Raw genomic sequence first — 14,488 nt, 5'->3', positions numbered from 1 at the left:
AGCTCATTGCTGTCATCCCTCTATAATAAAACTCAGTGGAGAGTAAATCCTCAGCTGCAGCCCCACCCCTACCTCGCCACTCAGGAGGGGACTGGTACAGGCTTTGTCATGTGGGCACCCACCCACCCATCCATAACAGCTGCCCAAGCCGCATAGCACAGAACAAGACTCCCCTCACCCCCCACTGACCACACAGACACAGCCCACCTCACACAGCGCCCCCTCAACATCCTGCCCCAGCACCACCTCCCCCCCCCCCGACCTCACAGATTCCTGGGAACAGATTTACAAACTTACAGACCTCCAACATCAACCCCCTCCAGTGCCCTCTCTCTCCTCGGTATCCCTGGTGGATACTGGAGATACGCGTCCAACCTCCTCGGAGGAGGGCATGGCATCAGGGTTTCTGTTTATCAAGCGCGGTAGTGAATCGCGCCAGAGTGATGTCACGCTGGCTGGGTGGGAAGATACAGTAAAGGTGGACAATGTGTCGTGATGCCTGCTAATGATATGGAAATGAATGCAGATGCAGATCAGGCTAGTTCCCTTCCTGGGAGATCACATGAAGGGGACGGGGAAGATCGCAAACTGACATCTCCCTGTGGAGAATCACACTTCTGGCATCTTGTGAGATTTAGCGGCCATTCCGGCAATTGGACCCATGGCTAATGGAGCCGCTACATTGTTGTTTGGTTGCCACATTTCTCTTGTTGCAGGAGCAAATGGACTTGACCAGTGATTTGTTGCCAGATAAATGCACTGGGATATCGAAAGATTGTGGAAAGCATTATAAAAATGTAATATTATTTTAACGTATTCTACCCTTTATATGAGGCTAATTAAAACAGAGGGTTGGGAAGTGTTCTGAAATAGACAGCAACTGACACCCAAAAATATTTACCCCTCCCCAATAACATTCACCCCCTCCCCTGACAATAGTCACCCCCTCCTCTGACAATGTTCACCCTCCCCTGGCAATATTCACCCCCTCCCCTGACAATGTTCACCCTCCCCTCCCCAGACAATGATCACCCCCTCCCCTGACAATAGTCACCCCCTCCTCTGACAATATTCACCCCTCCCCTGACAATATTCACCCCCTCCCCTCCCCTGACAATCTTCACGCTCCCCTGACAATGTTCACCCTCCCCTCCCCAGACAATGTTCACGCTCCCCTCCCCAGACAATGATCACCCCCTCCCCTCCCCAGACAATGTTCACCCCCTCCCCTCCTCGACACTGTTCAGCTCCTCCCCCTGACACTGTTCACCTCCCCCTGACACTGTTCAGCTCCTCCCCCTGACACTGTTCACCCCTCCCTGACACTGTTCACCCCTCCCCCAGCAATGTTCACCCCTCCCTGACGCTGTTCACCCCTCCCTGACACTGTTCACCCCTCCCTGACACTGTTCACCCCTCCCTGACACAGTTCACCCCTCCCTGACACTGTTCACCCCTCCCTGACACTGTTCACCCCTCCCTGACACTGTTCACCCCTCCCTGACACTGTTCACCCCTCCCCCGGCAATGTTCATTGATGAATCAGCTGGAGAGCGTTGGGTCCGGTCACTACCCCGAGGAAATCATTCAGTGACGTCCTGCATCTGAAATGCTTGATCTCCAACAACCACAACCATCTTCCTTTGTGCTGGGTAACAGTGCTGAGGCAAGCGATTAGTGCTCTGGGACTGGATCCTGGTTGGAATACATGTAGATGGGGCCTATCAATCCTCCCACCACCTCACACCATCACCCCTATCCCCCACCAATAAACCCCCATTCATTCCCACAGTACCTTAGAGCCCTGATGCCAGATTTTACCAATCAAACTCCCACCATGCTTTCCTCTCAGACCCTCCATGTCAACTCACCCTGTATCCAGAATGGGAAGTGCTCAAAGAGCCATTCTGAGATGGAATTACAGACTTCACTATATATGACACACTCTCATTGGTAAAAAAACATTCAATACTCTTAAATCTTTCAAGTTCTTAGCCCCTTATAAAAACAAACATTTGTATTCATAGCCCAACATCAAATACAGCAAACCCATCATGAGTTCTGGGAGCTGTCAGCCAAATTATGAACTTTCAGGCCATCCCACTGTGATAATGATAGGTTGTGGAATCAGTCAGATAGCAGTAATATAAAAATGTTAATCCTCAGGCCTAAGTCACTAACAGGTTTGAAATTGCAAGAACCGATTTCTTTCAACTCAGAGACACAGCAGGATTTCTTTGAAAATTTAAAGAGCAGTGATCAAAGCTGGGAATCGAACCCGGGTCCCTGGTGCTGTGAGGCAGCAGTGATAACTGCTGTGCCACCATGCCGCCCCAAACATACTGATCAAAACTTTGGAATTAGTTTCTTTGATTTGACTTATTATTGTCACATGTATTAGTATACAGTGAAAAGTATTGTTTCTTGCACGCTATACAGACAAAGCATACCGTTCATAGAGAAGGAAAGGAGAGAGTGCAGAATGTAGTGCTACAATCATAGCTAGGGTGCAGAGAAAGATCAACTTAATGCAAGGTAGGTTCATTCAACAGTCTGATAACAACAGGGAAGAAGCTGTTCTTTTGCCGGTTGGTATCTTTTTTGTATCTTTTTCCCGGTGGAAGAGAGTATGTTGTGGGGTCTTTGATTATACTGGCTGCTTTCCCAAGGCAGCGAGAAGTGTAGACAGAGTTAATGGATGGGAGGCTGGTTTGCATGATGGACTGGGCTTCGTTCATGACCCTTTATAGTGTTCTTGGGCAGAGCAGGAGCCATACCAAGCTGTGATACAACCAGAAAGGTTGCTTTCTATGGTGCATCTGTAAAAGTTGGAGAGAGTCCCAGCAAACATGCCAAATTTCCTTAGCCTTCTGAGAAAAAAGAGGTGTTGGTGTTCTTTCTTAACTATAGCGTCAGCGTGGAGGGACCAGGACAGATTGTTGCTGATCTGGACACCTCAAAGCTTGAAGCTCTCGACCATTTCTACTTCCTTCCCATTGATGCAGACAGGGGCATGTCCTCCACTACGCTTCTTGAAGTCGATGACTATCTCCTTCATTTTGTTAACATTGAGGGAGAGATTATTGTCATCGCACCAGTTCACCAGATCATCATCTTGTTAAAAATGTAGATGGATTATTTTAATTATTTTCAAATAAACCAAAGGGAACAGCAAATGCAGAATCAAATACGTTTTCTGTTTGTATCTTGTGACCAACATTATTGGGTAAAATTGTTTGCCCGAATTAGAACTTTTATAGTTGTAGTATTTCTGAACATGTCGTCATTAGAGGATTAGTTAAAAATGAAAGTGCCTTCAGGAGGATATAAAAAGTTGGTACACCTGAACAGGGATACACAACCAAAAAGGTTTGGGATCCACAGGTGTAGGTAAATGGATTTTGAGTGAGTTAAAAACTTGCACATTGTGAAAACATAGAAACAGGATACATTGCACAAGTGATATTGGCAATAATTCACTTGGAATTTCAGTGCTGAGATTCACCAATCTTGACCAATACTGGAATATAAATTAAATATTTTGCATCATTGTGGTACAATAGCATTGTGAAATATCCCAAATCTGTTATCTTGTGTTAACCAAAGGCAAGGGTTAGAATTAATTCCAAGAATCAAAAATGCAAAATAGACAAATAACAGTTGTTGACAAGGTGGTTTATGAAAGTTTTTTTCCCTTACAGTAACAGACAGGAGGATTTGTTGAAAGTGAAGCTCGATCAGCTTCAATGTCACTTCACGTGGGCGCCACAGAAAGAAAACATTGACTTGGATGATATGAAGCAAAGATTAGAAGATTCAATACAGCTTGATGTGAAATATCGAGCCAGGTCTTACAACCAACTCGCTTTTGTAAACTATTTGCAAGGAAACTGTGAGGAGGCGATTCAAAACTTACAGGAAGCTGAAAGAATTCTGAGGGCCAATAATAAGGATGACGTTGAAAAAAGAATCATCGTCACCTATGGAAACCGTGCCTGGGTCAATTATCACATGGGACAACTGACAGAGGCTCAGTCCTACCTCGACAAACTGGAGAGGATCTGTCAACAATTTCCTGATGCCTCTCGGTATACAGCAATGATACCTGAAGTGTACGGGGAGAAGGGTTGGGCACTGCTGAGCTCTGCTGCTCGATATTATGAAGATGCAAAGGAATGTTTTAAAAAGGCTCTGGAGGAAGCTCCGGATAACACGGAATGGATTTTTGGATATGCTACTGCCCTATCACGTCTGGAATGGTTTTCTGGTACCCCAGAGAGTCGTGGGCCTAGTGAAGCAATGAAGCAGTTGAGACGTGTGCTGGAGCTTGATCCAGATCACACTGAAGCCATGGTGCTGCTGGCTCTAAAACTACAACAGTTCAATCAGAAGGAAGAAGCATTGAAATTCATTGAGGAAGCGTTGCAGAAATCCCCTGATCTTCCATACGTGCTTCGTTATGCTGCAAAGTTTTACAGAACGAAAGGAGATGTGGAAAAAGCTGTGGATCTGTTGAAGAAAGGATTAGAAATTACCCCAAACTCTTCCTTCTTATACTATCAAATAGGTATGTGTTACAAGAACCAACTAATCCAGTTGATCAAAATTCCAGGCAACAAGGACCCTCAAAATCCCATTTTTCAACAGAAGGTTGCACTGATTAATCAATGCAAGCAGCATTTTGGAGAAGCATCGATACTCAAGCAATCATTTATTATCACAAAACTAGCATTTGCAGAAATCTGTGCAATGAATGAAGAATATCGCGAAGCGGAAGAGATCTACAAAACCTTACTGGAATTGGAAAATATTACTCCAGAAGATAAGCAGGAAATATATATTGGGGCTGCAAAATTTGAATTGTTCCACAAAAAATCAGAATCAAATGCCATCAAATATTATTTGGAAGGATTCAAAATGAAACGTGACTCACAATCAGGAGACAAGTGTCGCACCAACTTGGAGAAGATGGCTAAAAAACTACTTTCCAAGGTTCCAAGAGATACCAAGGCTTTTTGCATTCGGGGGATCTTGGATGGGGACGAGAGCGCAGCTATTGAATGCTTTGAAAAGGTCTTGGAGTTTGAACTTGGCAATGAAGATTAGTTGTGTGCTGCCCCTGAGTTAAGCATTTCCATGCAGGCTTACAAAGAATTTTCCAGCTCACATATTTGAAAAAATCATTAATATTCTGTAATATATAAAGAGATTGGCTGGGGAACATTATCACTTATTTCCTGTGGGCACTTTCTTTCAAATTCACATTTTATTCATGCATGTATAATATTCAAATGATAATCTTTCTGCAAATCTTCAAAATCTCGGTGTTTTATTCAGGAATACTGACCACATTGATGCACTAACCAAGTAGCATATTATTTCCTTACCCTTTGACCTTCTGTTCTATGTGGCAAGAACAAAACATTTGATTTTGAGAGTAAGAGTTGATTGAGTCAATTGGATGGTTATTATGAATGTTAGGAGTTGTTTCTATAATAATAGACAATTCATAGGCCTGATTTTAACTCCAGATCTATTTTTGTTGGGTGTGTAATGAGGGGATTTAGAACCCCCTGACAGAAGCCAGGCTTGGGGTATTTTAAAAGCTTAGTTTCATTCTTGTGCCATCAGTGTACCTCTTGTCGATACAATGTGCATGGAGGGGAGTTGAAGGGGATACTGGGGAGGGTCCCATGCTTTGGAAAAAGCAAGTCCATAGCAGACAATCTCTAAACCCTCCTCCTGGGGTCTGATGGGGAACTTGTGTCCAAAGGAAAGTGAAACACATCCCCCTCTTGACATCCTGATTCTCTCTCTTCAGCCTGTTGGAAAACCTGTAGCAGCCCCCCCAACCACGGCAATATCACAATCGGGGCCCAACAATGTCACCACAACCCAGTCCGTGTATGTTAATGAGGGCCCCACCCACTTTAACCTAGTTTCCACCAAGTGGGTTGATTTAAAATCACCTCCGTCAAATTCGAATGTAACCGAGGTAACTGGGAGGTAGATATAAACTGAAGGCCAAATAGAGATAACATACGTGTTTTATAATGATCATTATCTGTTTATTGTGTTTTAATAGCAAACTACATGACGCATTCCAGCTGGTATTATAAGCTTCAATACACTCTGTGTGATTTATACTCTGCTGATGGTAATGACAGTGTAATAACAATATCCAATCCAGCCTGTAGTGGGTATAATAAAACCACTCTGCCACCCTATCTCTCACTTGCTGCCTCTTCTCAGGAAAGTTGCCCATTGGGTGAAAGGCTTTCCACATGTAACACTGGAGGAAGGGCCAACAGTCAGTGCAGCCCCTTCAGATAAAGCAACTCTTGATTCTGTTGCTCTGAGGATTTGCTGACAGACGATCAGACTCCCATCCAGAGCGTTCACTCAGATCTCAGTCTCTGTCACTGGGAGTCTCCCTGTCCTGTAACTTGTCAGCTTCACCAACTCTTCATCAAACCATCCCAGACCCTCACTGGCCAACACAGAGCAGCTCGGACAATACCCAGGAAAGACCATTTTCTACCGACTGTCACCATCTCACTGAAGGGGAAAGCAGTAAATGGGGGAAGGCTAAAGGATATAAAAATGGGTTAAATTGGGTTAAAAATAATAAAACACAATGGCTGCAGATACTGATTTTATAAACAGAGATTTCAATTGTAATTGTTTAATCTGAGATGGAATGTTAAAATATCCAATAAATGAATCTGTGGCTACGATGTGAATTGTGCTGTTGATCTGGGTGAATGAGGACAGTTAGTGCTGCAGAATATGGTGTGGAAAACATCAGCAAAATAATTTCTGGGATTTGGTGATCTTTATGGTCACTTGTCATCATTTAGAAAACAACATTTCACTCATTTCATTCCGGGCAACACACAGCAACTTGTGAAAAAGCAGCAAAGCCTGTTTTATATTAACTGCCCCTCTCACAGATAAAGGAAGACACTAAATGGATGAAAGTTAAGAGGATGTCAAAGAGGAGGTTAAATTTCATTAATGTTTTTCAATACAAGCACCGATTTTAACAACATTAGTCACACATGTCAATGATATTTGTCTCCCAGAACCCAAACCGTGATGATTCTCTGCCAATCAGAATAGTTCCCAATCTCCATTTGCCCCTTTGACAATTTTTCTGAAGCCAAAGTCAAATTCATTGAAAGTTTTGATTCCTCCCAGTCGTAGATTCCCTGCTTCTGATTGGATCCAGATGCTTCAAAATGTAAAATAATCATGAATTCTCAAATGTTAGAGAGTAATTTATAATTAAATGGAACCAATGCTCCTTTTTCATCAGAACATGAAAAGAAAATCCAATCAGGGCACTCATTGTAGAACCCAAACCTCTGGAAAATGCAAAAATAATTTGGACAATGGAAAGTGTTCTAAGTTTTGTGTCTCACTGTGAGGTCTGGAGGTTTGTATGGATGAAAATAAACCGTTTATCATCAAAATACAACTATATACAGTTCCGGGCCAGATTAGAAACTTCCAGGTATATTATGAAATGAGCTTAGACCCTAACTTTCACATTTAATTTTAGCATTAGGGTGAGCATGATGTGTTTCACTCCAGGTGACCCACCAGGAAGCTTTTACCAAAACAAACTTTATTTAAGAACACAGTTAGAATGTAACAAAAAGAATGAGCATAACTGTTACCAATTAAAATAGTTAAACATGACAAGGCATAAATCTTAGCAGCTAGCTATCTCCATTGTTTCAATGTAGCAGTATCCCCACATAGATATAAATCCCTTCTTTGAACCAGTTAGCTCAGAAAACCAAATATGCTCATGTGGCTACTAGATTTCTGGCCTTCCAACTACTCTGGAGGTTGATCAAGACAGATGCTTGTCTTCTAATTCTCATGAAGCAACTCCCAGAGAAAGCTCCACCCCCAAACAGCAGAATCATAGAGAAAGAGATTTACTTCCGAGCTGATTCCCATCTCCAAACCTTAGAAAGCGGAAAAGATAAGCCCTTCTTCTCCCAAAAATCAACTGACCTTGAGTTCTCTGCATTAGCCTAGTTATACCCAGTCATATGTCCTCCCCTATCAATCAAACATGTCAAGCCCGACTCTGCAACATCCCAGGGGAAAACACAAAATAACAGAACCCTGCATTAAAACAAACAATGTCACAATTAAGATCAATTAGGTTGCTGCAGTGACAAAACAGTTTCTGCTGCGCATGGATAGAATGGCTGTGATAATTTAACAAAACAAACTGCTGCAACAGATGCTGCACGAAAGACATGGCAAATGCATTTCTTAAAGACACAGCAGCGTCACAATACACGGGAAGGTGAGGGCAGGAATGGAGTAAGGTGGAGAATGAATGTGTGGCTGAGGGACTGGTGCAGGGGGCAGGGATTCAGGTTCCTGGACCATTGGGAACTCCTTAGGGGCAGGTGTGACCTGTACACAACAAACAGGTGGCACTTGAATCCCAGGGGGACCAATATCCTGGCGGGAAGGTTGGCTAAGGCTACTGGGGAGAGTTTAAACTAGATAGGTTGGGGGGAGGGGATTGAGACGAGGTGACTGGGAGCGAGGAAGTTAGCTCGCAGACAGAGAAGGGTTATAGACGGTGCAAGAGGGAGGATGGACGGGGGATAGAGAAGGAGAGAGCTCAGACCAAAGGATTGAGATGTGTTTACTTTAATGCCAGGAGTATAGTGAATAAAGGGGATGTGCTCAGAGCGTGGATCGATGCCTGGAAGTGTGATGTGGTGGCCATTACGGAGACTTGGATGTCTCAGGGACAGGACTGGATACTCCAGGTGCCGGGATTCAGATGTTTCAGGAAGGACAGGGAGGAAGGCAAGAGAGGGGGTGGAGTGGCACTGCTGATCAGGGATAGTGTCACAGCTGTAGAGAGGGTGTATGCTGTGGAGGGATTGTCTACAGAGTCTCTGTGGGTGGAAGTTCAGAGTGGGAAGGGGTCGATCACTTTGCTGGGAGTTTTCTATAGGCCACCCAATAGTAACAGGGAGGTGAAGGAGCAGATAGGGAAACAGATCCTGGAGAGTTACAATAATAGCAGAGTTGTTGTGATGGGAGACTTTAATTTCCCAAACATAGATTGGAATATCCCGAGGGTAAGGGGATTGGATGGGGAGGAGTTCGTTAGGTGTGTTCAGGAGGGTTTCCTGACACAGCATTTGGACAAGCCTACAAGAGGAGAGGCTGTACTTGATCTGATACTGACCAATGAACCTGGACAGGTGTCAGATCTCTCAGTGGGAGAGCATCTCGGGGATAGCGATCATAACTCTATCTCCTTTATGCTTGCATTGAAAAAAGAGAGGATCAGGCAAGCTCGGAAAGCGTTTATATGGAGTAAGGGGAAATATGAAGACATAAGGCAGCAAATTAGAGGAGTAAGTTGGAAGGAGGTATTCTCGGGGAAATGTACTGAAGAGAGGTGGCAGTTTTTCAAGGAATGTCTGTCTAGAGTTCTACAGGACAACGTTTCGAGCAGACAGGGAGGAGTTGGTAGGTTAAAGGTACCGTGGTGCATGAAAGCTGTGTGGGACCGAGTCGAGAAGAAAAGGAAAGCATACAAAAGGTTCAGAGAGCTTGGCGAAGATAGGGATCTAGATGAGTATACGGCTTGTACGAAGGGACTAAAGAAGGAACTTAGGAGAGCCAGAAGGGGTCACGAGAAGGGCTTGGCAGGTAGGATTAAGGAAAACCCTAAGGCGTTCTATAAATATGTGACGAGGAAAAGGATGAGACGTGAAGGAATAGGGCCTATAAAAGGTGAAGGCGGGAAAATCTGTATGGAACCAGTAGAAATGGCAGAGGTGCTTAATGAGTATTTTGCCTCGGTTTTCACAGAAGAGAAGGACCTGGGTGGATGTACTGCGGGCTTGCGGTGGACTGAAAAGATTGAGTATGTGGAATTGAACAAAGAGGTTGTGCTGGAATCTTTGAATGGCATCAAGATACATAAGTCGCCGGGTCTGGATGGGATGTACCCCGGGTTGCTGTGGGAGGCGAGGGAAGAGATTGCAGAGCCTCTGGCGATGATCCTTGCGTCGTCGATGGGAACAGGAGAGGTGCCGGAGGATTGGAGGATTGCGGATGTGGTTCCTATTTTCAAGAAAGGGAATAGGGATAGCCCAGGAAATTACCGACCGGTGAGTCTAACCTCAGTGGTTGGTAAGCTGATGGAGAAGATCCTGAGAGACAAGCTTTATGAGCATTTAGAGAGGTTTAGTATGCTCCAGAATACTCAGCATGGCTTTGTCAAAGGCAGATCGTGCCTTACGAGCCTGGTGGAGTTCTTCGAAAATGTGACATTAACGAAGGGAAAGCGGTAGATGTGGTTTATATGGATTTTAGCAAGGCGTTCGATAAGGTCCCCCATGCAAGGCTACTAGAAAAAGTGAGAGGGCATGGGATCCAAGGTGCTGCTGCCCTGTGGATCCAGAACTGGCTTGCTCAAAGGAGGCAGAGAGTGGGTATAGATGGGTCTTTTTCCAAATGGAGATCGGTCACCAGTGGTGTGCCCCAGGGATCTGTTCTGGGACCCTTGCGGTTTGTCATTTTCAGAAATGACCTGGATGAGGAAGTGGAGGGATGGGTTGGTAAGTTTGCCGACGACACGAAGGTTGGTGGGGTTGTGGATAGCCTGGAGGGATGTCAGAAGTTACAGAGGGACATAGATAGGATGCAAGACTGGGTGGAGAAGTGGCAGATGGAGTTCAACCCAGATAAATGCGTAGTGGTCCATTTTGGCAGGTCAAATGGAATGAAGGAGTACAATATAAACGGAAAGACTCTTAGTACTGGAGAGGATCAGAAGGACCTTGGGGTCCAGGTCCATAGGACTCTAAAATCGGCCCCGCAGGTGGAGGAGGTGGTTAAGAAGATGTATGGTGTGCTGGCCTTTATCAATCGAGGGATTGAGTTTTGGAGTCCGGGGTAAAGATGCAGCTATATAAGACCCTCGTCAGACCCCACTTGGAGTACTGTGCGCAGTTCTGGTCACCTCATTACAGGAAGGATGTGGAAAAGATTGAAAGGGTGCAGAGGCGATTTACAAGGAGGTTGCCTGGATTGAGTGGCATGCCTTATGAGGATAGGCTGAGGGAGCTCGGTCTTTTCTTCTTGGAGAGACGTAGGATGAGAGGAGACCTAATAGAGGTGTATAAGATGTTGAGAGGCATAGATCGGGTGGACTCTCAGAGGCTTTTTCCCAGGGTGGAAATGGCTGCTACGAGAGGACACAGGTTTTAAGGTGCTGGGGGGTAGGTACAGGGGAAATGTTACGGGGAAGTTTTTCACACAGAGGGTGGTGGACGAGTGGAATCGGCTGCCGTCAGTGGTGGTGGAGGCAAACTCAACAGGGTCTTTTAAGAGACTCCTGGATGAGTATATGGGACTTAATAGGATGGAGGGTTATAGGTAGGCCTAAAAGTTTGGGATATGTTTGGCACAACTTGTGGGGCCAAAGGGCCTGTTTTGTGCTGTAGTTTTTCTATGTTTCTATGTTTCTATCTCCAAATTAGAGCCTAAACCAGTGCTATCTTCATTCCAAATTCTCTCAGACTCTCTCTAGGCGCAGTCAACCGACAGGTGATTCTCTGCATCAAAATATGGATGGTGCTGTTTCTTCAGTCCCATTTTAACCCTTACTAACTCAAACACACTGACATTACACCTGAAAATTCATGTGGGAGAGCGAGTGTCTCTTGAGCAGGCAGTGAATGACCTCCCTGTGGGAAACGTAAAGGAGAACATGCCCCTGTCTACATCAACGGGGACAAAGTGGAAAGGATCGAGAGCTTCAAGTTTTTAGGTGTCCAGATCACCAACAACCTGTCCTGGTCCCCCCATGCTGACAGTATAGTTACGAAAGCCCACCAACGCCTCTACTTTCTCAGAAGACTAAGGAAATTTGGCAAGTCAGCTACGACTCTCAGCAACTTTTACAGATGCACCATAGAAAGTACTATTTCTGGTTGTATCACAGCTTGGTATGGCTCCTGCTCTGCCCAAGACCGCAAGGAACTACAAAAGGTCGTGAATGTAGCCCAATCCATCACACAAACAAGCCTCCCATACACTGACTCTGTTGACACTTCCTGCTGCCTCGGCAAAGCAGTCAGCATAATTAAGGACCCCACACACCCTGGACATTCTCTCTTCCACCTTCTTCCATTGAGAAAAAAATACAAAAGTCTGAGGTCACGCACCAGCTGACTCAAGAACAGCTTCTTCCCTCCTGCTATCAGACTTTTGAATGGACTTACCTTGCATTAAGTTGATCTTTCTCTGCACCCAAGCTATGACTGTAACACTACATTCTGCACTCTCTCCTTTCCTTCTCTATGAACGGTATGCTTTGTCTGCATAGCACGCAAGAAACAATACTTTTCACTGTATGTTAATACATGTGACAATATTAAATCAGATCAAATCAAATTAAATCAAATCAAAGAGGTGTAGGCAGGCCGGTGAATCAGAAGCCACCTGCCATCGAGCCGACATGAGTCCCAGGTCCGAAAGGATTTGGCTAAGTGGTGCACACTACGTTACAAAAACCCACCATCGCCATTGGTGGGCACAAAGCCACCTTTGCTGCCCGCCATCATACTTTGCTGAACGATGGGAAAATTCCATCCGTGTTCTTTTGTGAGAGACAATCGAATAGATTGAATGTCTCTGTGTGGATCACATTCACAAATAAAACATCACGTCAATCTGAGTGTCGCCATGACAGCATGAGGTCAGAGGCTTCCCGCACAGCAGGAGGTCCTCACGTGGACACCAGTGCAATGATTGGATGCTCCGCAGAGTGGATTGGAGCTGATTGCAGTCGATGGACTCCCCAATTGGAGGGTTACTTATTTCAAAAGGGCAATAACCACCCGTGTTATAGATCTGAATGTTCTGATCCGCTGTCATAAAAAAATAAAGGAATAAACATTAATTAAGGGAAGATTATTTTGTTTCCATTGATAATTGATCATTAACTTTTGGTTTAATTTCCCTGCGTCAAGTCCAATTCCAACAAAACCAGTGGACTTTGAATGGTGTGAAGTGTGTGGTTGGAGGACATATCTATACACGTCTGTGTGTGTCTGTTGGAAGAATTGAGCACATCACATTCTGTTCTTCCAGCTACTCAGACAACAGAAGTCAAAGTGAAGAAGCAGCCTGTCTATTTGCTCAGATCATCATGGGGTAAGACAGATTTTCTTGTGTCAATAGTGTGTAGAGTATAGTCAGCTGTAGCTCAGTGCTATCACTGCGGCCTCAGGGTGTTGTGGGTTCCTGTCACGCCGGAGACTTGAGCACATAATCCAGGCCTATTCTCAATGCAGTGGCGAGGGAGCACTGCATTGCCTGAGGTCCCACATTTCAGATGAGATCTAAATCAAGGCAGCGTCTGCCTCTCAGTGACACTACATCAGAGAAAAGGTAAGGATGTTCTCCAAGTGTTTGAGTCCATATTTATCTCTTAGCCGAAATCGCTAAAACAAATGATTTCGTCATGATCACGTTGTGTTTTTTGGGATCTTGCTGTGTAGAAGCTGGCTGACACATTTCCCATATTATAATAGTGACAGCAAATCATTCACCAGAATGAGCATTGGGACCTCCTGAGGATTGCGAATCACATCTGTCTTTAACATATTCTGTCCTTTACATTACATTAATTAAAGCACAGGGGTTAGTGTTGGAAAGTGTTCTGAAATCGGAGTTAACTCACACACTCGCCACTGGGTGACAAAGTGGATTTTACTTCTGTTAGAATAATCCAAAATGGAAAGGGGAAATGGGATGAGGAACTGTGTATCACATCCTCGCTGCCCAGAGCACCACCTGAGAGTTCTTTCCATCACTTAATATGTTGGCAGGCTGACTGGGAGGGATAGAATGGTCAGGTGTGGGAAGCAGACAGAATTACCTCCCTCCCACCTGATCTACCACCAACCAACAGGCGTAGTGTCGCAGTACAAGCTGACAAAGTGGCAGAATGCTCATTGCGAAATGACCCAGCAGTGGGCAACTCTCCTTTCCTTGAGAAAGAAGTGGAGAGCTCTGAGACCCTCCTGCTGGGGGATGGAGGTGTAGGATCACCAAGGTTTTTCCCGCCTGTGCTTGACAGGGCACTCAACTGGGTTTGACCCATTTCCCACATCTCTGCCCTCACCCCTTCCCCTCCCTCCCAGAACTATGATAGTGTTCCCCTTGTCCTCACTTTCCAGCCAACCACTCTTCACATGCAAAGGATCAGCCTCCACCGTTTCTGCCATGATGCTACCATAAAACACAGCTTCCCCTCACCCATTACCCAGCCTCTGTCAGCATTCCACAGGGACCACTCCCTCCATGAAACCTCGTCTACTCCTCCATCACACCCCACTCCCCGTCCCCTCCCTCAGCACCTTCCAATGCAATCACAGAAGGTGTAACACCTTCCCCTTTACCTCCTCCCTCATCACCG

The 14,488-nt window shown here is 45.1% G+C and overlaps 2 protein-coding genes across 2 annotated transcripts in view; both read left to right on the top strand.

Moving 5' to 3' along the window:
* The window catches only part of LOC144486240 (interferon-induced protein with tetratricopeptide repeats 5-like), a 115,860-nt gene extending 110,754 nt beyond the window's left edge, over positions 1-5,106 (top strand). Inside the window, exon 2 of the mRNA XM_078204310.1 lies at positions 3,702-5,106. Within this exon, the coding sequence (XP_078060436.1) occupies positions 3,702-5,106 (1,405 nt within the window). The remainder of the gene's footprint in view (positions 1-3,701) is intronic.
* An 8,019-nt stretch (positions 5,107-13,125) lies between these two features.
* Positions 13,126-14,488, top strand: part of LOC144486226 (interferon-induced protein with tetratricopeptide repeats 5-like) — a 50,205-nt gene continuing 48,842 nt past the window's right edge. The window contains exon 1 of the mRNA XM_078204299.1: positions 13,126-13,221. Coding sequence (XP_078060425.1) covers positions 13,217-13,221 — 5 coding nt within the window. The 5' untranslated portion in view covers positions 13,126-13,216. The remainder of the gene's footprint in view (positions 13,222-14,488) is intronic.

This window comes from Mustelus asterias, unplaced genomic scaffold (assembly GCF_964213995.1).
Source record: "Mustelus asterias unplaced genomic scaffold, sMusAst1.hap1.1 HAP1_SCAFFOLD_301, whole genome shotgun sequence".
In the NCBI taxonomy this organism is placed as follows: domain Eukaryota; kingdom Metazoa; phylum Chordata; class Chondrichthyes; order Carcharhiniformes; family Triakidae; genus Mustelus; species Mustelus asterias.
The sequence above is the reverse complement of the archived record's forward strand: the minus strand, read 5'-3'. Positions and strand labels throughout refer to the sequence as shown.